Source organism: Saccostrea cucullata, unplaced genomic scaffold (assembly GCF_032062105.1).
Source record: "Saccostrea cucullata isolate Sc308-1 unplaced genomic scaffold, CSIRO_AGI_Scuc_v1 ctg3036, whole genome shotgun sequence".
NCBI lineage: Eukaryota > Metazoa > Mollusca > Bivalvia > Ostreida > Ostreidae > Saccostrea > Saccostrea cuccullata.
In genome coordinates, this window is record NW_026933320.1 from 1 (window position 1) to 27,570 (window position 27,570).

Below are 27,570 nucleotides of genomic sequence, written 5' to 3' on the forward strand. Positions count from 1 at the left end.
TTTTATTCTCATTTGTTATTGCTCATTAAGGAATTTCTGGATTGAAAATTTTTGGACTAAGGATAACCCTTTCCCACATTGAGAAATCCCTGAATCCGCGCCGGAATAAATAAATAAATAAACATGTCCAACCATCTTCAAAACTTAAATTTACAAATATGTCCCCATTTCTGTTCTTTGTGTATGAGGGACTGAGTAAAGGTCCCCAATTCTGTAAGCTTATGAGAAGTTGGGTCCCCTACATTTACACAGAGGTCCCCATATTGGCACTTCCGGGTCCCCATTTTCTAAATTTATGAATATATCATTCTAGCTCAAAGACTCAGTCTATTTACTTATTCCAGGATACTGACGGGGTAAAATAAGTTAAACAATACCAATTCTGCCACGAAATCGCTTAGTCCCCATTTTAAGATTTTTTGGCAGGGTCCCCAGATCGAAGTCCAAACACGTATGTGTGTGTGTGTGTGTGTGTGTGTGTCCCTATAGTAAAGGTAATGTTGGGGAAAAATAGCTGTGATTTTGTTCTTCATTAAAAAGTGGGGGGGGGGGGGCACAGACAAACTCTTGCCCCCCCCGATCTGAAAGTGGGGGGGGGGGGGGCTATAGTGCCCCCCCCCCCCCCCCCCCCCCCCCCCTGTGACTACGCCTATGCAGATTGATGTCATCTTACTGAATTTCGTCAAGGCCAGGCGCGCATCCAGGAATTAAAGTTAGAGGGGGCGCCAAAAGTAGGCAAGGGGTCTGGGGGCCGCCTTGAGGCCCCCTGTGGGTCCAGGGCAAAGCCCTGGTGGGGGCCCAGGGGGCGAAGCCCCCAGAAGCTCCTGTGTAGAGATTTTGTAGGGTAAAAATGAGGTCTACCAAGTAGACATATTTACATTTTCTAGACGAAATTGTGATTTAGATGTGAACTCTGGAGTACCTCAAGGCACAGTTATGGGTCCCTCTTGCCTACATCAATGATCTCCGGAGGTGGTAACATCAAATGTAAAATTATTTGCAGACGATTGCCTCATCTACAAGACAATTCAATCAATCCATGACACAGTCCAACAGGAAGAAGATGTACAGAAGTTTTGAATTTTGGCGCGCAATCTAAGCTTTCTTTCGGAACTCCTCTAACAAAGTGATGTAAATATGGAGAAATGGCGGTAGACATATTTGAGCAAGGATATTCGTTTCTATTTCACTAGAAAAACAGGTGTTTATTCTTGTTTTTGTCAACAAAATATGTGGATATTGAACAATATGTGTTAAAGTTTGAGTTTTATTTAGGTTTTGCTGACCTAGGATATTCGGACTGTAAACAAAAACACGTGGGGATGGACCCCTCGGATCGGAGATCACAAGTTCGACTCTGACTTGCGGCGAATGTTGTCATCTTCTTCTAATTTTTTTTTTCAATTACATTTTTCTTCAATTCATTTTAATTTTTTCCTGTCATTTTAATTTTAAATTCAGTTTCAGTCTATATAAACTTCGCCATTACTCAAAATTCATTGAAAATGTTGATTTAGTTAAAAGTTATCTAGGCTTATTTATCTGTTTATCAGTATATCAAATGAAGAGATGATCAGTATATCAAATGAAGAGATGAATTTTCACACATTTTTTTTTACCTCTGAAATTTGTGCTTTTATGTTAAATATTCAATCTTGAAGTAATTGCTTTTTGATTTAGAAATGTGATGTAACCTAACAGTATGTTTCTGATGCAGGTCTGGTGGAGTGGGGTGGAGTTTATTATTAGAACAATGGACACAGATTACAGAGCTATCCTAACGGAGGAGGTTGCATTGGAGGGACTGGATGGTAATCCTATAAGTCTGATTTAACATGATGTCTTGATTTTGAAATTTAAAGTCAATTCTCCCCCGTTCAGCTAGCTGCAATAATGTAGCCCTCTCCGATTTTTTTTAATCTGATGTTTTCTGGAGAGGGCTACAATTCCATCGCATCTCCGTAATGGTGCAAATATTTTTTTTTAATAGGAGCGACTGCAGGCAAAATAAATTATTTTTACATTCAACTTACTTCTAATTAGACGAATTTTTTATTCATTGTCAACAGTAGACCCCGTTAGATGCGAAAAACTTGTAAAATAACTCTGCATGTTTCCTGGTAGTTTACTTCAGCAGCCATGACAGTTCACGCGTGACGTAATGAGACTTTCGCTTGAAATTTAGAACAACTGAATAAAGCAATTATCGGTGTTTATAAATGTATGTGCTTAATTTCGTCACAAAAACATAGGTATATAAAACCATTTTAAGTGTTATTTTTATGCAAGCAGCGATATTTATGTTTAAAATAAGGGAATTCCAAAAAGATCCGCTCCTATAGAACCTAAATTCTCATTGGCTGTCCCAAAATACAATCTATCAAGGTCAGTAAACATGGCGGATAGATTCGAGTTGTGATGTTGACATACACGAAAAATAAGCGATATAGGGATCGTTCTGTATATTTTCACATTGGTTTACGTCTTGGATGACTACTTATTTGGAGTCAAGGTAAGAAATGTTAATAAAATAGCCATTTACTGTTAATTTGAGCCAAAATCCGTGCGGGAGCAAATCACTCCCGCAGCTGCACCATTATGGAGATCCTAAGGAGTTGTAGCCCTCTCCCAAAAAAAAAAAAAAAAAAAAAAAAGGGAGAGGGCTACATTATTGCAGCTACCGTTCAGCGTGAGCTATTCCTTTTCTATTAGGCACAGGGCCCTCAATCATGTTAAAGGGAGAAGACAGTATTCATGATAATGTTGTAAACTGTAGTGACTACAGTCATATTTTTAAAATTACTAAAGATTAACATAGGAATATAAGAGGAACAAGGGCTGTAGAGTAGGTCATCCTCCCAGCAAAAAGCAAATCTACCAATCAAGACAGCACTGGCTATTGATCCTTTTGCAAATTATGTCACATTTTGCAAAGGACAGACAACCCACTTGCACACAAACACGTTACTATATTCCCTCCAGAGTGCTGAAACTGTTGTGAGGGGATAAAAATCTTCTCAAGAACAGCATAGGTACATAATCAATCATATTTATGTGGAAGCACCCCAGAACTGGCATACCTATCCATTTTACCATGTTTTACTAAAATTTTCAGTAAATAAACAACATGTATTTGTTAAAAAATTGATGCTTATGATGTATAGCACTTAAAGCAAGAGTTAAAGGCACTCAAATACAAGTCAAACTCCAAGGTCAAGGTCTAAAGGTCAAAATTATTGGCATCCAAAGTTTTGTCACAAGAAATACACCTCTGAAATACAAAAGTCCTAGTTCTAAGAGTTCAAAAGTTATGGACAAGATTATAGTTCTTTTAAAAGTAGGTCGTACTCAAGGTCAATATCAAAAGGTCAAATATGTTTATTCCCATTAAACAGTTTAGTCTTAATGAATATACATATGAAGTATAAAAGCCCCTACACCAACTGTTGAAAAGGTTGGTCAAGGTTAAACTTTGTGGATTTTTAAGTGAAAATGGACCATACATGTACTCCAAGGTCAAGAGGTCAAAATTGGTGTAGCCTGAAAAAGGTCTTGTCACAAGGAACATACTTGTGAAATTTGAAAGCACTAGAACTAACGGTTAAAAACTTTTTGATCAAGGTTATTTTTTTTTTTAAAGTAGGTCAGACTAAAAAGTCAAGGTCAGAATTGTTTTATACCCATTGAAAGGTCTTGTCACAGTGAATTCATGTACCAAATATGAAAGCCCTAGCAACAACTATTCAAAAGTAATGTCCTAGGGTAAAGTTCTAAAATTTTTGGTAAAAGTGGATCAAAGGTCAAGGTCAAATTTAGTTTTCCCCTAAGAAAGGACTTGTCACAAGAAATACACCTGTGAAATATGAAAGCCATAGCCCCACCCACTCAAAAGTTATGGTCATGGTTAAAGTTTTTGTGGAGAAACAGACAGTCAGGGCAAAAACTACCTTCCCCCAAATAATCAAAGATTTTGGAGGTATATGTATATTATTTTTGGTCGTCTTTCCATCTGTCTGTTTACAAATTTTACAAAAAGTTACAACACTTATATCTTGAACATAATTTTTGAACAGTTGTTGCTAGGACCTTCATTGTTGACAAAGTATTTTAGTGGGTATAAATAATATTAACCATTTGACCTTGACCTTAGAGTTTTACCATCACTTAAAAAACCTTATTTTAACCTTGGCCATATAACTTTTGAACAGTAAGAAGAAAGGCTTTCATATTTCATCATTTGTCCTTGTGACAAGACTTGCCTTTGAGTATGAACAACTTTCACAAATACACCTTATACTGAAGTTTAGTTTTTATGCTCCCCATAGTGGAAGATTTGGGGATATATGGTTTCTGCCCTATTCTGTTGTCTGCAAAACTCTTAACCTTCCCTACAACTTTGACATCATTAACTTGTGCATTTTTTTGTATTTTCTTAAAAAGTTGCAGAAGACATCAATTTTCAGTTGAATTTTCTTTAAGAAAACATAATCTGCCACCATTGCCCAGAAAGATTTTGAGATTTGTGATTTTTCATAGCAGTTTACGTAATATATCCAAAAATTAAAGTGGATGACGGTGGCAGACACTATTTTCTAAAGGAAAATAAGCACAGAAATGAGTCATTTTGAGACTTTTCTGCATGTAAACGTAGAAATGTACCAAATTTATGATGTTATACATGTATTTCCAGAAAGGTCCTCCTTCATGCCATATTCTTTAATGAATTATCATTTTCATCTACTCAACTATTGTTAAAGCCAATTTCATACCTTTTAAAGAACTTTAAATTTTTTGGGCACAATAAAGCTGAAACTGTACCTTCTTCTTTGACATCTTGACCTTGACCCAATTTTACAAAAAAAAAATTCTTACCTTGTCCATAACTTTTGTACAGTTAGTGCTAGGGCTTTCATGCTTCACCTGTTTATTTATTTTGACCAGACCTTTCATTGGGTATGAATATTTTTGACCTTATGACCCCCATATTAGAGTTTGACCCACTTTTTGAAAAAAAATTAATTTTGGACATAACTTGTGAACAGTGGGAACTAGGACTTTCATATTTCACAGTTGTATTTCCTTGTGACAATTAAGACCTTCCTTGGGATACTAACTATTTTGACCTTTTGAACTTGACCTTTGAAGTTTGACTTGCATTTGAAAACCTTCACTCCTTGCTATAAACACATTTGTCGTTTGAATATTTATACTGAGAATTTTGGTAGAAATTGATAGGTATGCCAACTCATTTGGGAAGCACTGACATATAGATAGTGTTCATTTGAGTTTGTTCAAATCTTGACCACCAGGGTGAGAATTACTGACAAAGTATGGTGATAGCTAAATAAGTAGTAAAGTAGGTAGGAAAGTTTTCTTCTCAAAAAACATCAAAGCCATGATTGGTCATAAATAATATGTAAAAATCTCTAGGTACTGTGAACATGTGAAAGAAACAAGTTTGTTTAAATCATGAACCCCTTGGATTAGTAGGTCCACAGTGAGTGATCAAAGTCTTGCATAGGGATGCGGGGTAAAAATCCTGTAAAAAACACTTCAAGAACAACAAAGACCTGATAAGTCAACTGATATTTTGTTAAAATCATGACCCATGCACGAGGTAGAGCAACAAAAGGGGATCAATGTCTAAAACATAAATAATATTTAATATAAAGAAATTCAAAAAAGCTGCTGAAGAACAGCAGAGCCATTGAAACTCCGTTGATCATAGTTACCTGTTAACCTCTTGTTTTATAGGCATTACTCTGCAAGCATTATGGGTAAGACTGGAAAACCGGGTTAACTTCAAAATGAGGCTGGATGAGAAGAGTAGGGAATTCCTGTGGTCCTGTTTGCTGTCCATCCCGGATCTGGAGTTCTACAAACTGGAAACTCCCCGGGGAATCCTTACCGCAAAGCAGCCAATCCAAATTGACCCAGACTCAGGAGTTACAGTGGATTTTGTAAGTTCATAAATAGCGCCAGGATTCAGGAGTTATGGTGGATTTCATGAGACTATAAGTAAAGCTAGGGATCAGGAGTTACAGTGAAGTTTAAAATTTATAAGTAGAGCTAGAAATCAAAATTTACAATTAATTTTGTAAGATTTAGGAATCAGGAGTTACAGTGGATTTTGAAAGTTTTATTATATGATATATAAAACACCACAATATCAGTTAACAATAACAATTTTACAGGATGTAGAAAACTTGTGTACAATCCAAATCATTAATAGTTATCAATTCATTTTACAGGATATAGAAGACTTGTATCCAATCAAAATCATTGACAGTTAACAAATCATTTTACAGGATGTGGGAGAAGACTTGTATCCAATCAAAATCATCAAGACTGAGGGCTCTGTGATTGGCTCCTGTTCTACGTATTATAGTAGACAATGTGTTACCATGGAAATAAAACCAAACGATGATTCTCAAGCTAGACCAACTGTGAAAGAGGCGGAGGAGAGGTCAGATTATATTGTATACATGTACCAAAGAATAAGGTTTCTCTTATCAAGGTTAACAAAATTAGGTTGTTGAATGTTGATTAGGAATGTAAGAAAGTACATGTATTATAAACATGTTAAGACTTTTTTAACTGAGATGAAAGAGGCCTAAGATTTAAAAGAACCATCAAAGCTGTTTTGCTAAGGTATTTGTCAGATAGATTTATTTATATTATCAGATATGGTAACAGTCTGGTGATTGTGGGCTCTCAGGAGCAGAGACTGACTGCTTTGTGTGGTGAAGAGCTGGACCCCAGTAGTCTGTATAACATGGCAGACATTGGCTTCTGTGTACTGGAGAGGATTGGCAGGTAGGGAAATGTGTCAAACTCTGTATACAAAACAGGTGTGTACAGGTGTTTATGTTCAGTGCATTTGGAACTTGGAAGGCATGCAGTTTCACTTTTCCCCAACGAGACAAAACTTTTCTATGAAAAAATCCTTCTTTTCCTGGACAAGATTTACTGCTTTTCTGTGATAATATTTTTTTTTTGCAGTTTATTTTAGCCATTGTCTCTTGCACCTATTTCTCCTTGCTCACCCCTGTTTTCAGCCATTTTCTCATTACTGAGATGGTTAGTTTTTGTTTCCCCTTAGAGTGATCCCTTTAACGTCGGTTGTAATTGATCTGTACCTGACATTTTGCCATTCTATAGATCATGACAGGGTAGGGGATCAAAGATGTACTTTGAATTAGAAATTTTTCTGTTCAACACCAATGGGCCAGAAAAGGTGAAACAAATATGGAAGCTCCCAATTGAACTGAAGATTCTAAATTAATCAAATAATGACCCCCAAGGGCCAGAGCAACAATATAGGGGATGAAATTTTTACCTAAAAAAGTAAGTCTTATCAAAAGTGGGGCATACTGAAATTTTGCATACTGATTATCATTTTACTCATCCATGGTAAAATACTCAAAGAATAAGTGGTTGGAACTTCAAACTCACTTCGACATATCCATGGTATTGTTCGATGTTGGAGTTCAAGTTACTGAAGTTCAATTGTATATCATTAGTCAGGAAGCTATATGGTAAAACACTGATATATATATATATAACTATCATTCGCAATATTTTGATTGACAGGTCTCGGAGGGCAGGGGAATTGTCTGTTGGTGAATCCAGTCTACAGGTCTTTAACATCCAACCCAAGTCCATGTTTTACCACTCGCTGCGACTCATCAAACTAGGCATACTCAAAAAACAGGTCAGACAAACATTTTGTGAGAAGTTGGATTTAACAGACAACGTAAGGTTTATGATTTGATTTGAACATATTTTATCATGTACTAACACATAAATAAATTGGACAGCAGGCATAGCCATAAAACATGTAGAAGATGGATCAGTATCACATAAGACTGCAAGGAAACTGAGAGAAAATTATGTTATTAACTGTTGTCAAGTTTAGCATAATTATGAAGTTTATTTATTATAAATCCAAGTAGATAATTGTTTTAATCCTTCTATAAACGCTGCAGATATTACAATCAGTTATGTTGTTATACCCCCGCTCCGAAGGAGAGGGGGGTATACTGTTTTACCCTTGTGTGTCTGTCCGTCTGTCTGTCCGTCCGTCTGTCCAGCTATACAGTTGAGAGGTACATTGTGCATTTTACGGAAGGTGCGGGGTTATAATTTTGCTTTGTGGGGTTATTAATAGTAGAGTGGTGACTTGAGAGGTTTCATTAGGAATTCAAACAAATGGTATATTGTGGGGTTAAAGGTCTATATTTGTGGGGTTAAAGATCTATGTTTGTGGGGTTAAAAATTAATTATTTAATATCAAGTCAACTTCACAGGCAACTAATACTTAAAATTGTTACTGTTTATCAGAAGAACTTAGAACGGATATAGCAATAACATTTTTCAACAACTGCATAGCAGTAACAATGCAAAAAAATGTTTTTATTTGAGGATAACTGTTGCATCAAAGTAAATTAACCCATCATGTTTTCACATGAAGATGATAGACAAGAATATCCCAGAAGTGTTAAACAAACAACCCCACTATGCTATATAGATATAACAGACAACACTAACCCCATAAATTATAAGACAAACAACCCCAGTATGTACCCTTAAAAAGATAATAGACAACACTAACCCCATTAAGCGTTTGGACAGCAACCCCACTATGTACTCTCATAAAGATAATAGACAACACTAACCCCATAAAGTGTTTGGACAGCAACCCCACTATGTACTCTCATAAAGATAATAGACAACACTAACCCCATAAAGTGTTTGGTCAGCAACCCCACTATGTACTGTTATAAAGATAATAGACAACACTAACCCCATAAAGTGTTTGGACAGCAACCCCACTATGTACTCTCATAAAGATAATAGACAACACTAACCCCATAAAGTGTTTGGACAGCAACCCCACTATGTACTCTCATAAAGATAACAGACAACACTAACCCCATAAAGTGTTTGGACAGCAACCCCACTATGTACTATCATAAAGATAACAGACAACACTAACCCCATAAAGTGTTTGGACAGCAACCCCACTATGTACTTTCATAAAGATAATAGACAACACTAACCCCATTAAGCGTTTGGACAGCAACCCCACTATGTACTCTCATAAAGATAATAGACAACACTAACCCCATAAAGTGTTAGGACAACAACCCCACTAAGTACTCTTATAAAGATAATAGACAACACTAACCCCATAAAGTGTTTGGACAGCAACCCCACAATGTACTCTCATAAAGATAACAGACAACATTAACCCCATAAAGTGTTTGGATAGCAACCCCACTATGTACTCTCATAAAGATAGTAGGCAACACTAACCCCATAAAGTGTTTGGACAGCAACCCCACTATGTACTCTCATAAAGATAATAGACAACACTAACCCCATTAAGCGTTTGGACAGCAACCCCACTATGTACTCTCATAAAGATAATAGACAACACTAACTCCATAAAGTGTTAGGACAACAACCCCACTAAGTACTCTTATAAAGATAATAGACAACACTAACCCCATAAAGTGTTTGGACAGCAACCCCACAATGTACTCTCATAAAGATAACAGACAACATTAACCCCATAAAGTGTTTGGATAGCAACCCCACTATGTACTCTCATAAAGATAGTAGGCAACACTAACCCCATAAAGTGTTAGGACAACAACCCCACTATGTACTCTCATAAAGATAATAGACAACACTAACCCCATAACGTGTAACAACCCCATTATGTTCTTATATAGATAAAAGATAACATTAACCCCACAAAGTGTTAGACAAGAACCACAATATGTTCTGATAGAAAATATCAGACATCTTAGTAACCTCAGAGTGTTAAACAAACAACCCCGCTGTGTTCTCATGTAACAGATACCAGTAACCATATGAATTTAAGTGTTTGAAAACCCCAAGTATGTTCTAATATCAAAAACTCTACCAGGGACTGGTAATAAAAGAACAAGTACCCCCACTATGTTCAATCGCAACTTCTCGAGCCTTTCTGACTAGCTGACAAACGACCTCGAATGTATTAGTTAGACGCCATGGCAACAACCCCCCCCCCCCTTTCATGATCTTCGAAATAAATGCATGAAGACCTTTTATCTGTGGAATATGGAGTTTAACTTTATTCAATGCTATGATATTACATAAAATATACTATAAAAGGGACTTCTTAATTCCTCTATCCTATATTTGAAAAAAACAAGAAAAGCAAAACATTTAACATCAGGTGATGTTAATACATTCGAGGTTGTTTTTCCAAACTCTGAAGGAAAGACCCTGAGTGAGATGATGCGATTGCCAGTACGTCATATCCTTTTTTTTACTATTAAAAATACCAAACAATATTCATAATACTTTTTCCTATTTTGATAACATACTCGAAAATTTGTTTTAAATATTTTTCAAACTATTTTAAATTGGATAATCTCTTTATCTTTACTGCTTATTTCTAATGATAATTTTTCCTTTGAATCTGCTGGTGCATGAATTTGAAGTGTACATTATGCATCAAAAGCATACATAATTTCATTGTAAATTAATAATAATAAATAAAAGAGATGATCCTGATTTTTAAAAAAAAATTTAATCAAACTTTTCAGTTACTCGACAAGTTGAACACAGATAAGAAACATGTCAATAAATGTAGAACACAGAAAAAAAACCTCAAAATTTGAGACAATCTTCATAGATGTAAAAAAAAACCAAGTATATAGTGAGTTGTCAAATAACTCTAAAACTTGCATGTTATTGCTACTTATTTTAAACAAAATATATTAATTAAAATGAAGTTTTAAGAAAAAAAGTGTAGTCTAATATCTCATCATTTTGCATTTTAAAATTGATGTTAAAACAAAAATAACGATGTACATCCTTTTGGAAAATATACTCAAACTTAGAGCTGCACCCCCACTCCCATCCCCTAAAATAAAATAAAAAAAAACCAACATGCAATTGATTTATAATTTTCAAAAAATTAAAATCAAACAACATAAATGTACATTTCAGTTTAATAATTATTTCTCACATTTAAAATGAGATCGCTAATTAAAAAAGACGAAAACTATGACTGTTAATGTATAGAAATTCGCCATGCCGAATGCAATGTTCATAAAAGATCCTTTTGTCTTAAAGCTGAACACTACTCATAAACATAAGTAATCAGAGATTACATAGCTCAATTCAAAAAATGATTACTTCAAGTTAACACGGTCTCACATTTAACTAATAATCAAGAAGTTAATTTAAGGTTTGCAGTAACTTGAGAATAGACATCCAAATACTTGAAACTAGTTGCCCATCAAGAAAATGTAATTCAAATCCACGACCCATGTAAATGTTATCTTTTTAGATTAACTTTCAAAAATCGATTCATCTTCTTTTTCTGAAAAGTAAGTCAGGTCCTGAATGTCGCCGTTTGGAGAAGGCAATGGCAAAAATGAATCGGGATTGTGCTTGTTCTTCTGAAAAGTCTTTAACTCATACTTCATGTATACCTGTCAAAAAAAAAACAACAGTCAAATATATTCTTTAATGATAATGTTGATTTTTTTTAAAGGTAATGGTTTAATTTATTTTAAAATAATATTGGTGTCTTGATTTTATGGGCACTTATAACATGTACTAATCATTGAATGATCTGGATGTCTTTAATAGTTGCTTTCCTTAAATTTGTGAACTATATTCAGATCACAAATTGTGTGTTCAAGTCATAGGTTTGTTCTTTCAACTTTATGAATGTCCAACGCCTGCTGGTGTTGCTGCAACAATAGAGTGGCCTAGATCATCAAAGTTCCACTGATGTTCACTTTCAGTGGTATCTGAACTCTACAAAGGAATACAGAAGCAAATGTTTATTTATAACACACACAAAAATTCCGAGTTACTAATTAAAATTCATCGAAATTTATTTATAGCATAGTTGTCATGTACTGTGAACTACTTTCTTATATTGGTAAAAGGTGAAAAAGTACAGTCAAACTTGTTTTAAGCTTTGGGAAGTCCAGAAACTAGACAGGTGGCCTCTTATTCCAGTTTGCCAAAGAAGTAGCCAGTCGGTCAATAAATAAACAGCAATAACCACTACAGTTGATTTAATTAAACATGTCAATTTCACAAAACCTTTGTATGTGTGTATATATATATTAATCCATGCTTATTTAAAAAATATCAAATTAAAGAATTCCAAATTTTTAAGGTTTTGTGCATGTTCAGTGGCGTAGCTACCATGTATGCTTGTATGCTCGAGCATGCACATCATTTTGAAAAAAAAGATAATGAGACTCTATGACTTGACTCCTTCTCAGTCATGTACAAATTAAATTATAACTGTAGTATCAAAAGTTATGTTTCTTCTAATTTTCTTTACATGTACACTTGCGTAGTTTTACTACTTAAAAAAAAAATAAAGTCACTGACACTGTAAGTTCGAAAACCATTATGGCAGCTACCGTAAAAAATTGAGCATTTCATTTTCTCAAATGAAATTAAGTTTTAGGGTTGAATTTACAAAAATATTTATTTTATAAGATGAATTAATAAGTAGATTGTTCTGAGCCACTTTAATTTTATTTATTACCTTATGTAATATTCTTTTTTTTCGTAATTTTTGCGGATAAAAAACATCGCCGAAAATTTTTATACTAGCCAATCTACGATAGCATGTCCTTTATTACTTAAAAATTAAGATTTTTTTTTTTAAATCGTCTCTGTACAATTATAATTGCTCCTTGGGTTTATTTATAATGGTAAAACGTTGTCAAGATATGTATTTTCTTCACTTTCTTTTATGATTTTATGAGTGTTTAAATCGTCAGAATCCAGGAGCTTCCGGGGGCTTCGCCCCCTGGGCCCCCATCAGGGCTTTGCCCTGGACCCACTCGGGGCCTCAGGGCGGCCCCCAGACCCTTGCAAATTGGAGCATGCACTTCATTTTCAGCCTAGCTACGCCACTGATGTTTCTGTTCCTACAAAACAGTTAAACTTCATACATTCATAAGTGTTCAGAGTTCCCGAAACGCACCGGTCCACTAGGGATCCCCGTAAACTTTGAATGGGACCGGTAAAATCTTAATTTTATCGGTCAAAATGTCTGATGGTTTTTTTTTTACAGACTGTATAACGTTTACATATAATCTTAACAAAATCATTTAATTCAATTGTCCTGACAATAAACAAATGCAAAACTAAAGGAATGAAAAAAACGTCAGGGGCGCGCCAGATCTTGTTTAAATAAAATGTGTAAAATTGTCTACTATAAAAAGCTACATATTAAAATAATAATTTCCATAAGTCTGGGCGGAAAAACAGTTTTAAAAACACTGTCAAACAAATATTTTCCCTCTGATAAATATATGCACTCTGTAGTTCTAACAGTAAAAAAATGTGACAATCTACTTTCGTTTTGAAGGACGAATTTGCAGGGATGCAAGAGTTGCCTGCTATTTCTGCTTGATTACAGACAATTTGTTACCATTTATTATTTTCTCTATAATTTAATCTATTAGCATGATAATATTATACCAACTTCTGGATTTTTTAAATGTATTTGATAGCATTTAAAATACATGCGCGTTTTTCCCCTTTTCTAAAAATAGCGGACTGACTTGAATGTAGTAAAACGACAACAAATTCACTTAAATCATCATTTTCATGATAAATTTGCATATCTTTATATCATTAGTACATATTTTTAACTGTGTGGAGGTTATATAATAAATTTTAACTAGTCAGAAATATCGGACGTTTTCCAGGCTTTTTAAAACGAGTTTGATATTTACGTAATATTTTTCCTGGCACATAAAATACCAAAATCCTAAATCCAAAAGAAAAAAGCCTGGAAAACAACATATATTTCCCACTAATTCCAAACAATCAACCAAGAGTTGTCATGTTGCAGATTTTATTTTAAAAAAAATTTTTAAAAATCTGTCAGAAAGGACATAATAATTTTATACGATGAATTAAGCGTTGGTCATCACACGCCGTCGGCGACGTCAAATCCTGCATACACAGGCCTTATAGAAAATATTTTAATCATTTTTTTTTTTAATCTGCATTTGCCATCTTTTTATTTACACATATTATTTATTATATCGACACAATTTCCAATCCTATAATATGTTAAATTTACATACAAAAAATTAATGTCAGGTAAATTTTACAACTGTCCGGTGAATTTTGAATATTTACAAGACAATTGTCCGACATATTTTTGACTAGTTTCGGGAACTCAGAGTGTTCTTTTGTTACATTCAAATATATGATAATTGAATTACAGTATCATTCAAGAAGAAATACATGTGCCTTACTACTATCTATTTTTTTAATCAGAAAAAATACACAAGCTTTAATTAAAAGACAGTTTAATGGTGAATTAAAAGTATGAAAATTTATTTTAGTAAGTGTCAATAAAATCCATTTAAAAACTTCACTATCATATGTTCAGGTAATGATCAGCAGTGTAACCCCCCCCCCTTCAATTAATCCTCGATCAACTAGTTTGCTGAAGCTTTTAGAGTCTGGTAAATTTTTAATATTATTTTTATAAAGCTGTCAGAATTTCTATCTAACATGCAGACACACACAAAAAATTATTCAATTGACCAAAGATTTGTATTTACGCAGTTTAAAATCATCCTACACAACACAGGTGTCAAGTGCAGTAAAGCGTAACTAATCCCTATCGATCGTCTCCTGATAGTGAAATTCACGAGATAATCATGCTATACAAAACATTTGTTTTGACAAAAATTGCAATTAGAGCTTCTACACGGAATCAAAATCTAACAGGTGTGAAAATACTGATAGCCCTGTATTAGCTAAGTCACATACTCTCACTGTAAATATTCAAAGTAATGATGAATTAATATTGTAAATTACAAAATGTAGCTTTAAGCTTGAATTTCTTTAAGTTTAGCTATGGAAAAACTATTAATTGTGATTTAATTCTTTTAAATTTTCAATCGTCGATCTTGAAAAATAAGTACAAATTGATCTTACATGACAATTATATTTTTTCCATTAACACAAACAGAGTTATATAATTTTATATACGTATCTAAAGGTAATTTGTTTAATTTCTTTAATAGGTGAATTTTATTATCGGGCACATAATTACACAAGCGAATGTGAAAAAAATGTGACATAATGGGTATTTTAACAACTGATTAAAATGTCCTGCACTCATTTATAAACATTGATTGTCATTTATCAAATTGATATACCACTAAATTTTACAACCTAATTATACAACCCCATGTTGATTCCTACAAAGCCTACTTGCTGTGAAAATTTATTGCAGTGACATTGTTAATTCCATTTTTCCATTCTGATTTTCTCTCTATAGATTAAGGTACGATTACAAGTACATGTAAACAAATGTGTGAAGAGTAGATAAACAATTGGTATGTATCTAGAATGAATTCAAAGAGAGAGAGAGAGAGAGAGAGAGAGAGAGAGAGAGAGAGAGAGAGAGAGCAATTATACTACGAAACAGGATAAAATTAAAGCCAAAAATATTCAATTTGAAAAAATTTAAACACGGAAGATTTAAAAATTAATCGGGAGGGGCGGAACAGGCGTGAAAAATCCAGAGATTTTGTCTCCCGTCGGAAGAATCACATGTATTTATGTTATGAGATATCTGCATGTATTTACCATAGATATAGAGAAAATTCGAATTAAGAAAAAACACGATCGTTTTTTGAAGTAAATAAGCCAAGTAGTACTCAAATACGGATTAAATTATGGAGATTTATTGACAGTTGGAGCATGTTATATGGAAAATTTAAATGTTTTGGATTTTTATAGCAAAAAACGAGTGAAAATACGTACCAGGTGTGCTTTGCATGTATTGCATGTGTATAAATAATATTATCTTTTTTTACTGGCCAACGGGGCGACCTTCATGCAGAAAACCACTAGCCCGACCCCCGGGTATCGGTCGATTTTCATTGCAGACCTCTGATTAAAAAAAGAACTATCAGTGCATTCATTATAATTTTTTTTTTCAGAAAAGCCCGTTTTCAATAGGTATGTGTTTATGTGGACTACAGATTTCCTTTCCTTGACTTTAAATAAATTCTACAACTGCATAATGTACGTATGAAGCATGTCAAACAATTTACAAAGCTTTTTTTCAATGTAGTGCAACAAAATAGTAAGACTTACTGCATTTGCTTTTTGTGTCCGAATTTCCTCACTGCTAATACAAAGTGTCCAAACACAGCTACTTCCGTAATCTGCGCATGCGCAGTTAGTTTTAAATATATGCGCATGCTCAGGTATTCGGAACTCCTCGATTCAATTACCGAACTCCTCTAAACAGCAGATTTCTGAATGTCTGAGCGTTTTGGGCTAAGGACATGTCCAAAATTTGGACAAAGTCTTTGTGAGGTTAAATCTAATTTTAGGTTTTTCGACCTCATAGAGTAATTTTGAACGTAATTAGACCTCTTCATTATGGGGTTAACCCCACAGTACCCAAAAAACCCCACACTGCTGGAAAATACGTTAATTTTACCCCACAATGTACCTCTCGTAAGAACAGCTGTCTGTGTGTCCGTCCGAAACAAATTTTCGTCGCTGTTTTCTCAGCAACTACTCATCCTAGATGCTTGAAATTTTAACATATTCTTCTCTGAGACATGCCATATGTTGGGATACATTTTCGCACAAATCTGATGTCGACTTCCTGTTTGTCTGTGCGTCTGTCAGTTTCACACATCACAAATTTTCGTCGCAGTTTTCTCAGCAACTGCTCATCGTAGATGCTTGAAATTTTAACACAATCTTCTCTGAGACATGCCATATGGTGGGATACATTTTCGCACAAATCTGATGTCGACGTCCTGTTTGTCTGTGCGTTTGTCTGTTTCATACATAACTAATTTTCGTTGCAGTTTACTCAGCAACAACTCATTGTAAATGCTTGAAATTTTAACACAATCTTCTCCGAGACATGCCATATGGTGGGATACATTTTCGCACAAATCTGATGTCGACGTCCTGTTTGTCTGTGCGTTTGTCTGTTTCATACATAACTAATTTTTGTCGCAGTTTACTCAGCAACTACTCATTGTATATGCTTGAAATTTTAACACAATCTTCTCTGAGGCATGCCTTATGGTGGGATACATTTTCGTTCAAATCCGATGTCAACTTCCTGTTGGTCTGTGCATCTGTCTGTTTCATACATAACAAATTTTCGTCGCAGTTTTCTCTGCAACTACTCATTGTAGATGCTTGAAATTTTAACACAATCTTCTCTGAGGCATGCCATATGTTGGGATACATTTTTTTTTTAAAATTGGATATCAACTTCCTGTTTGTCTGTGCGTCTGTCTGTTTCACAAATAAAAAATTTTCGTAGCAGTTTTCTCATTAGCTATTCAGAGCGGATGCTTCAAATTTTATTACACTCTTTGTTTAGGCATGCCATATGGTGGAATTACTTTTGATATGAATCTGGTGTCAACTTCATATTTTTCTGTGCATCTGCCTGTAATTGAACTTGTGTATATTAGCATGATAGTGCTTATTTACATCAGAGCGGGGGTATTACTAGTGAGCATTGGCTCACAGATTTCTTGTTTTAACAAATTGACCCTTGAATTTTATCACAAAAAGGCAGAAAATAACACCAAGGTGGTTATACAGCAGTCATACAACAATCACATATTAAATAATCCACTATGGACTGACTTATAGGCTTTAGAGCACGGACCCCCTGCTCAAGCGGCCACCTCCACTGATGCCATTTTTAAACTCCTACATTGAGTAATTCTTTACATGCTCTTTTTTTCAAACATTATCTTCAAATATTGACTATGTTCATTAAAAGCTTTTATTATTGAATTCATACTCTGGCTGCAAAAATGTATGTGAAGGTATTTATTATCTGTTTCAGATAAATTAGTCTTCAGATATGAATTTATTCCTATTCATTTCTATTTATTTGAAGTTCACAAAAAACCTCTGCCATTATCTGATATTTACAACACAGTCTATGTTTATTTCATGTACTGAATCACTTTAATTTCTCCTGAACCAAAAAATCCTAACCACAGCCTTCCTTCACTGTCCACACTCAGTCCACAAGGTGTATCTAATCCATAATTGTCTACACATCCCAGGAACTGTCCATCCTGATCTAGGATATGTAGACAGGCATTGTTATAATCTGCCACAATAATATGGCAATGGGAGTCTGTCACTAAATGTCTTGGACTAAATTTCTTCTCTTTTCTGGCTGGTGTACCATCGTATCGGAATCGGACTCTTCCTGCCTTGTCCACCACAATCACAATGTCAGCATTGAGATCAGAAACACAAATGTCTCCATTGTTGTTCTCTGCTTGGTATAGTGTATTAATACCTTCTTTAAAAATTTTATTCCCCTGTTCATCTCTATAAATTTCCTGTTTCAGTATTTTCCCCTGATAACGTAGTATTTTGTTTTGTTTTTCCCTTTTGACACTGACCAGAATGTCTCCTGATCCTGTACAGCATAGTCTGCATGGTGTCCAGCCACATGGTACCTTTATCTTCCCACCTCTGACTACATTCACTGTTTTTCTGTAATAATCACTGTATATCAGTTCTCCCTTTGTGGTCACTGAGATGCCATCAGGACATTGATATGTGGTGGTAACAGATTCCTGTACAGACCCATGTATGTCAACACGTCTTAAAACTGTGTCAGAACCACTAACCCAGGCTTCATCTGTTCCTACACAGGCCACTTGCCAGAGAGGTTTAACTCCAGTAGGAATGGTGGCTATCACTTTGGCTTTGTCTAATAACTCTGTCATAGATAGATAGGAGACTTTATCTGTCAAACTGGATAATGCTGTCTGTGTTAGTGTAGCCTTGTATTCTCCTAATTCTATTTTGAGTTCTCTTTCATGGATTATTTCTGTATTTCTGTATTTCGGGATCGGGATTCCGAGAAGAAACACGCCAAAAAATTTGTGGTAAATAATACTCAAAAAAATGTAAAATTAACTGATATGATGACAGTGACAATATCTAAAATGTAGCAGAAGATAGAATAACTTATACGTATAAATAAAAAAATCTGACTATACGGCCCAAATTACCCAAAATAATTGAGAAAACGACGAAACAAAATTAGTACATATCGGCGGCAAAAATGGCGGTTTTCAGTAAAGTCAACAAAGCGGACCAAGACGTGATCATGAACTCTTTTTATTGGAACTCAGTCCTAAATACGGCACATTATCAATTTCCAGATTCGCCAAAATTGCCTACTGGAAAAGCAGCTCATGCTGAACTAGAACGTATAGACAAAAACCTATACAAACCAAACGCAAAAATGGTGTCCTTCAGGATACAAGACAAAAACCGTTTAATGAGCTGGCTAAAATGTTTAGCTTACAGATATCACTACCAATTTGGCAAAAGAAAAGAATTCAAATGTGAGTGGACTGATCGTTTGAAGGAGGGAAGTGATGAATTAATAGATGAAGTCATGGTTAGATTGTCATCTGTTGACATAAATGGCGAAGAGATGGAAAAAATCATCACTATCAATGTATACTTTTCTACCCACTTGATCACCGTGCAGGGAAACAACTACCTCCATTGGGTAGATGAGGAATTTCCACACCTAAAATCTGTTGTGGAAAATATGTCCACACAAGACAGCTCTGAGACAAAAGTAAAAAACTTACTTGATGTGTCCGCCGAGTATGACCAGTTTCAATCATTTATTTGTAATAACGAGAAAGCATTTTCTACTCCGAGAATTGTCTCGCCAAATACTGCACGCTTACCAAATCACTCACCAAATCACTTACAAAGCATAGAAACACATTTTTGTTCAAGGTTTAGCACCCTCGACAAAAAGATTGATGCGTCGAATAACAATCTTATAGAAAAAATAAACAAATTAGAAGAAACCATGCAGAAAAAGAACCAAGAGAACGAAGTAAATCAAAGTGTATTACAATCAAGAAATAAAGAACTAGAAAGTAAAGTAAACCATTTACTGGCAGAAATGAAGAAAAAGGAAGATGAAATCAAGGAACTCAGAGAAGAAATGAGCAGGTTCAAAGAAGCCGAGGAAGAAAATGTTAAAAAAGAGCAACGGAAGGAAAAGAAAATTGAAGAGAAATTCAATGATTCAGAAGTGAATGTGTTGTTGGAAGAGAATACCAATACAAGTGTTAAATGTTTAATTCCAACTGCCAATAGATATGAAGCCCTCTCACCTGATGTTGAAGAATCAGATGCAATGCACCAAACAAGGTCAGATTTACCATGTGAAACACCATTAAACAAACAAGATCTGCCCATCGAAATCATCATGGACTCCCATGGAAAATGGTTAGACCCAAAATGGATGTACAAGAACAAAGATTTAAGGATAACGGTACTAGGCGCAGGGAAAAAGAACATTAAGGGAGCAATGGAACACATTCAGAATGTAACATCTTCCAAACACTTGGTCATAGGAGTTGGATGTAATGACCTGTCCAATGAAAACCCAGAAGAAGTCTCAGGCAAATTTAAAGAAATGATCATGAAAAATCCAAAAAATTGTGTCTTTCACATTTTACCCATATTTGAAAGATGCGGAGACAGTCCATACAACCAAAAAGTTGCAGAGACCAACAGGAAACTAAGGGAATTATGCGAGGAAAATGGTGTAAACTTCATCAAAATGAACAAAATATCACCGGAAAACCCTCAAAACTACACAAGGGATGGAGTGCATTTTAGTAATGTAGGAAGAAAAAATCTGGTCATCATGATAAAACATCACCTTAATCCACATTTGGGTATGAAGCCATACAGCCAATACCAAAGGCCTGAATCGCAAAATCATCTGTACCACAAAGGAGAACATCACCAAAATAGTCAAAGTCATTATCAACAGAGAAAACAACATCACCACTTTAACCAATGGCAGGCGAACCATGAATGGCAACAGTACCAATACACTAAAGAACGATTCCACCAAAATAATCATCAACTACAAAAAAAACCGCGGAGCCAAAACGTTGAAGAACAAACATCAAAGGAATCTCAGATGAAAGAGCTTCTTGAACAGTTGCTAAAAATCTTATAGATACATGAAAGATCAGTATGATACATGAACCAGTCATCCAATCTAGTCACAATCTATGCCATAATACTCCTTTATTACATGTATATTATTATTATTTTTTCTTTTCCTCAGGTTGTGTGTTGTTAAATTGAAGTAGAATAGATGACTACTTAAGTATATTCTTGGTTGTGTTTAAATAGTTGTTGTAAATATGATACATGTACACGTATCTGCCTTTTATATATTTTTTATGTCACTGTCAGAATGTTAGATTGATTTTTCTTAATAATTTTGAAATGACATCACTAAATATTGTGTACTGGAATGTGCATGGCCTCAGTGATGAAAAGTTAAATGATGATCTTTTACAAAACTTGTGTACAAAATATGATATTGTTTGTTTAGCTGAAACAATGCTTAAGGATTCAACAAGAAATCTTCCAGGATTTTCTCCACCATTTGTTTTGAACTCAAAAAAGATAAAGAAAAGGGGTAGACCATCAGGTGGATTACATATATATATAAAACCTACAATATACAAACACTTTAAAAAAGTATTTCAAAGTGAAAATAGCATTTGGCTGGAAACTAACATTCAAAACACAAATTCACAGCAGAATAGTGATTCATATTATTTTTGTTTCTGTTATATAAAACCATATATAAATAAAGCTAAATCCGAAGAAATATTTTCTAATTTAGAAAATGAAATTGCAAACTACAGAAGTAAAGGAGAGATTTTTATTTGTGGAGACTTTAATGCTCGCACTGGGGGGCTTCAAGACTTTATACAACATGACACACTAAATGATACATTTTTGGATTGCCCTCTGCCAGAAAACATATATGAGCCTGACATTTCAGTGAGCAGAAACCAACTCGATAAGACATCAAATTTACACGGACATCTACTCACTGATATTTGCAAAACATATAGATTATCTATCCTGAATGGAAGATTTCTTGGTGACTCACTTGGCTATTTCACATTTTTTAATTCTAATGGTTCAAGCACTGTTGACTATATGTTGGCATCAAGTCAGTTGTACCATAAGATCGAACATTTCAATGTATTACCTCCAACAGAAATATCAGATCATTGTCTTATAACTGCAAGTGTACATATGAACATGGACCTGTTTTGTAAGGAAAAATATAAAATACACTCTTTAAAGGGGAAATACCTCTGGTCAAGCACTTGTAAAAACCAATATGTAGAAGCTATTAATGAGGAAGAAACAAAAAATCAAATACTTATGTTGAATAATTTACTAGATGAAATATATGATGATAACACATATGATTCAAATGATCTTGTCGATAAACTGTCAAATATTATAATTAATGCAGCAAATAAAAGTGTTCCATTTAAACCTGCAAAATTTACAAAATCAATTAGAAAAAATAAACAAAAACCAAAATGGATGAATACAGATTGTCTACTTTTACGAAAAGAAGTTAGAAATTTAGGAAAGAAAGTACACAAATATCCAAACAACTGTGAACTAAAACATGCCTTCACAAACTGTAGAAAAAATTATAATAAATTAAGGAAAAATCTTAAATCAACTTTTTACAATAGTATAGCAGAAGAAATAAACTCGCTTTCACCACAAAACTCTAATAAATTTTGGAATAAGATAAAAGAAAATAAATCAAAGAAAACTAATGCAGAAGCAATTGGAATTTCAGAATTCGTTGATCATTACAAATCGCTACTGAACATACAATATGCTGATGAAGAAAGCTCAAAATACAAATTTACTGAACTAAATACTGAACCAAATCCATTAGACTTTTTGTTTACTCAAGATGAAATTAAACAAAGCATTTTAAAGCTAAAAAATGGTAAAAGTGCTGGGCCTGACTTAATCTTAAATGAATTTATTAAAACAAACAATACTTCTCTTTTACCAGTTCTTACAAAACTGTTCAATATTTTACTAAAAAATGGAAAAATGCCCAACGAATGGAACCTATCACTTATTACCTCATTATACAAAAATGGTGACCCTAATAATACAAACAATTATAGAGGTCTCAGTGTTACAAGTTGTTTAGGAAAACTTTTTACAGGCCTTCTACAGAAACGCTTAGATAATTATCTTGAGTCAAATAACCTACTAAGCCAATATCAATCTGGATTTAGAAAAGGTCATAGGACCACAGACAATATATTTGTATTAAAAACACTTGTAAACAAATATCTTTATGCAAAGAAACAGAATTTATATGTGTGTTTTGTAGATTTTTCAAAAGCATTTGATACTGTATGGAGATCCGCACTTTTATACAAATTGAATAAAAAGGGTATTGGTGGTAACTTTCTCAAACTTTTAACAGACATGTATTCGAACACATACTATTCTTGTAAAAAAGACAATCAAATGAGTGAGAAATTTAAAGCAAATAGAGGAGTCAAGCAAGGTGATAATTTAAGTCCAACACTTTTTAATATTTTTGTTGATGATTTTGTGAATTATTTCAAGAATGTAAGTACATATCCTGCTTATCTAGATACTATGCCAATTAATCATATGTTTTTTGCTGATGATCTTGTCCTTGTATCAGAATCAGAAGTTGGTCTACAAAATTGTATAGATATTTTAGGAAAATATTGTTCAGACTGGAAATTATGTGTTAATATGGAAAAAACAGATGTTATGATTTTTTCAAAAAAATCTGTTGATGAAGCATCATTTAGATTTTATTATAATCACAAAATGATTAACATAACAAATGAATATAAATATTTGGGTGTTGTGTTTAGATCTGATGGGAAAATGAAATCTGCTGCTGAACAGCTATCAGAACGTGCTAGAAAAGCATATTACGCTATTAAATCAAATTTTCCTGCAAATGTTAATTTTTCTGCTGAAATTATGTTGAAATTATATCAGTCAATGATAATACCAATTATAACATATGGATCTGAAATATGGATAACTGACTTTAAATGTGATTTAATGTCTTCAGACCAGTTTCCTTTTGAAAAAACACAGCACTTGATATTTAAAGATATACTAGGGGTACACAGAAAGGCATCAAATCTTGCTGTTTTATGTGAGTTGGGTCGTTTTCCTTTGTACTATTTATGTTATGAATATATGTTAAAATATTATATGAGACTGAAGGAAATGGAATGCAACCATGATTATAACAATTATTTAGTGATATCTGCATTTAAAGAAGACAAAAATCTTGTATCTAAAATATCTTGGCAAAAGAAACTGTCTTCATTACTACAAAAATTAAATATTAGTTCTTTGGAAATATCTCACATAACTTTGAAAAACAAATTACAAGAGCATTACCAAAACAAGATATATGAACAACTGGAAAAAGTTAGCAAATCAGACTCTGGAAAGTTAGCATTTTATAGCAAAATTGTGAATCAAGATGAATACAAACTGCAAAGTTATTTAAAACTACCCCTGAAGAAAAGTTGTAGATCTTTATTAACAAAATTAAGGATCAGTGCCCATCCACTATATATTGAAACGGGTAGATACTGTAAACCCCCTATTCCTAGAGAAAAACGTTTATGTTACTCATGTAAATTGTTTGTTGAAGACGAAAAACATTTTGTTCTTTATTGTCCAAAGTATGATCAATATAGATGCAATTATAATGATATATTTAATGTAAACACATATACTAGTGATAACCCCATTAGAAAAATTGTCAATCCTACAAATATTTCAACTGCTAGAAGGATATGTTGTTTCTTGAAAAAGTGCTTTGACATCAGAAAAGAAAGTCAAAAATGAATATTAATATTGAGAAATACACAATTTTGTTCACCTCATATTTCTCACTTTGTATATGCTTGTATTAATTGTGTTAATTTATGTTATGTTATTCATGTTCATGACTGTATGCCGACATGGTAATTGTCAATAAAGTGAATTGAATCTGTATTCAGTGAAGGAATTTTTACATCAATATCAGCTGATATGTCTGTGTAGTCAGCCAGTTTGGATTTGTAGTTGTTGACTTCAGACACTCTATTAGCTTTCAAGATTTTTTTGTTTTTTTCAACAGTATGCATCATAACTGGAATAAAATTTTTTATCTTGGATTGTTGAGATTTTAAATCTTGTGGACTTGATTAAGGAGTTAAGTTTGTTGAAAATATTATCCACCTCTTGGTGCCATAGTTTTCTGTGTTTTTCTGCTTCTTTTTCCAGTTCATCAAACTTGGCTGTTGATGTGGAGATTTTGCTGGCTAAATTTTCAATTTTCTGCTTGTATTTGGGAACAATGATGGATTCAATTTTGTGGTTTTCACTTCCAATTTCATTTTTCTTCATTTCAAAATACATGTGTATTTCCGTAAAATTGTGTGTATTATGGGAACTGAGAATGCATCTCAGACAGCCATGAACATCACACTTTTGGCAATGAGCCATACATCTCTGGTTGGAGTGAACCTTACACTCAGGAAACACTGGCTGGATCTTCCTATTGGTAAAATGAACAATGTCGTGTATTTGAGATTTGAATTTGTCCACATGTTTACTGACACAGTCCACACATAAACTGACTTGACAGTTGTTACAGAACTGCTGAGTAGGCTTAGGACAAAGGTCACAGGTGATGACCTCCTGAGCCCAGGAAGTAGGAGTGGCCATTGTCTTCTAATGGAACTGAAAATTTTATTAAAAAATTGAATTAGTAAAAGTTACATGTTGTACATGTATGATTGAAACAGCTATTTGAAACACTACCCTCTTTATTTTGTTACAGCTTTATTGAATATTCAAAAAGTTCTATCTGTATAGATTTACGAAGGAAATAATTTGAAAGGTAAAACAATAAGAAACTTCACTGAAAGATTCTTATATCATGAACAATGATAAACTGTTTGGAAAATCTGTACTAAATTACCTTTCAGTTTCAATCATTAGAAGCTAACTGTTTGGAAAGAATAAGTATTTCATCTCCCCACCTCAATCAACATTCACCTGACTCCGGGGAAGTACTTTCGGTTTGATGTTTATACTTCCTGGTTACCTATCATCAAGTCATTGAGCAGAGTCTGTTTGCTTGTCTTTGTAATCAGTGATCAATGCATGTCTTCTGATGCACAAATAGAACTATCGAGAATTTTAAAAGGCACTTATCAGAGTTTTTGCTCATTGTATACCTGATATGTGTTTCTCCCTAATAACTAAAACAAGTTTGACCATGTTAACATGAATACATGTATCTGATAGTATTTTAATATCTACCTTTAAAAAGCTTTTAAGGTAATATTTATTAGATGAAACTTGATATCAACTTGCAGACTTTTCACAATCCATATTATTTAATGTGTTTTAAATGATTACAAATTTGTACATTCTCTATTTAGCCAACTGATTTAAAGCAATATTATCCAAATTTTATATTTGGTGTTCTTGCTAGGGCAGAATAAAAACTTTGTGCTTTTCACTAAGTTTTTAGCTCACCTGAACCGAAGGCTCAAGTGAGCTTTTCTGATCACATTTTGTCCGTTGTCCGTCCGTTCGTCCATCCGTCTGTCTGAACGTCTGTAAACTTTTTACATTTTAGACTTCTTCTCAAGAACCACTGGGCCAATTTTGACCAAACTTGGTACAAAGCATCCTTGGGTAAAGGGGAATTTAAATTGGTAAAATCAAGGGCCAAGTCCCCTCACAAGGGGAGATAATCAAGAAAAGACAAAAATAGGGTGGGGTCATTAAAAAATCTTCTTCTCAAGAACCACTGGTCCAGAAAAGCTGAAACTTATGTGGAAGCATCCTAGGGTAGTGTAGATTCTAAATTGTTCAGATCATGACCTCCGGGGGTAGGGCAGGGCCACAATAGGGAATCAAAGTTTTACATAGAAATATATAGGAAAAATCTTTGAAAATCTTCTTCTCAAGAACCACTGGGCCAGAAAAGCTGAAACTTATATGGAAGCATCCTGGGATAGTGTAGATTCTAAATTGTACAAATCATGACCTCCGAGGGTAGGGCAGGGTCACAATGGGGAATCAAAGTTTTACGTAGAAATATATGGGAAAAATCTTTGAAAATCTTCTTCTCAAGAACCACTGGGCCAGAAAAGCTGAAACTTATATGGAAGCATCCTAGGGTAGTGTAGATTTTAAATTCTTCAAATCATGACCCCAGGGGGTAGGGCAGGGTCACAATGGGGAATCAAAGTTTTACATAAAAATATATGGGAAAAATCTTTGAAAATCTTCTTCTCAAGAACCACTGGGCCAGAAAAGCTGCAACTTAAGTGGAAGCATCCTGGGTTAGTGTAGATTCTAAATTGTACAAATCATGACCTCCGGGGGTAGGGCGGGGCCACAATGGGGAATCAAAGTTTTACATAGAAAGATATAGGAAAAATCTTTGAAAATCTTCTCCTCAAGAACCACTGGGCCAGAAAAGCTGAAACTTTTGTGGACTTGGAAGCATTTTGGGGTAGTGTAGATTTCAAAATGTCTAAATTATGAGAAGTGGGGTAGAGTGAGGTTGCA

The 27,570-nt window shown here is 34.1% G+C and overlaps 2 protein-coding genes and 1 long non-coding RNA gene across 3 annotated transcripts in view; 1 reads left to right on the forward strand and 2 right to left on the reverse strand.

Annotated features, from left to right (window-relative positions):
* Positions 1-1,741: 1,741 nt before the first annotated feature.
* The window catches only part of LOC134237978 (general transcription factor 3C polypeptide 1-like), a gene marked incomplete at its 3' end in the record, with an annotated part of 55,705 nt that continues 29,876 nt past the window's right edge, over positions 1,742-27,570 (forward strand). The window contains exons 1-5 of the mRNA XM_062720110.1: positions 1,742-1,811; positions 5,755-5,960; positions 6,309-6,466; positions 6,685-6,816; positions 7,594-7,714. Coding sequence (XP_062576094.1) covers positions 1,754-1,811; positions 5,755-5,960; positions 6,309-6,466; positions 6,685-6,816; positions 7,594-7,714 — 675 coding nt within the window. The remainder of the gene's footprint in view (positions 1,812-5,754; positions 5,961-6,308; positions 6,467-6,684; positions 6,817-7,593; positions 7,715-27,570) is intronic.
* On the reverse strand, positions 11,642-16,188 carry LOC134237981 (uncharacterized). Its single transcript, XR_009985914.1, has 3 exons — positions 16,171-16,188; positions 15,835-15,963; positions 11,642-11,826 (listed from the first exon to the last, which is right to left on the reverse strand). It is a non-coding gene; the product is annotated as an uncharacterized LOC134237981 (long non-coding RNA).
* Positions 25,111-26,021, reverse strand: LOC134237980 (E3 ubiquitin-protein ligase TRIM45-like). The gene is made up of 2 exons (XM_062720111.1): positions 25,956-26,021; positions 25,111-25,713 (listed from the first exon to the last, which is right to left on the reverse strand). Exon 2 carries the CDS (start codon positions 25,705-25,707, stop codon positions 25,111-25,113), a length of 597 nt encoding a protein of 198 aa, XP_062576095.1. The 5' UTR covers positions 25,708-25,713; positions 25,956-26,021.

Excerpts from the sequence above, each read along its gene's own strand:
- LOC134237980 (XM_062720111.1), bottom strand. The coding sequence starts at position 25,707 with ATGGCCACTCCTACTTCCTGGGCTCAGGAGGTCATCACCTGTGACCTT.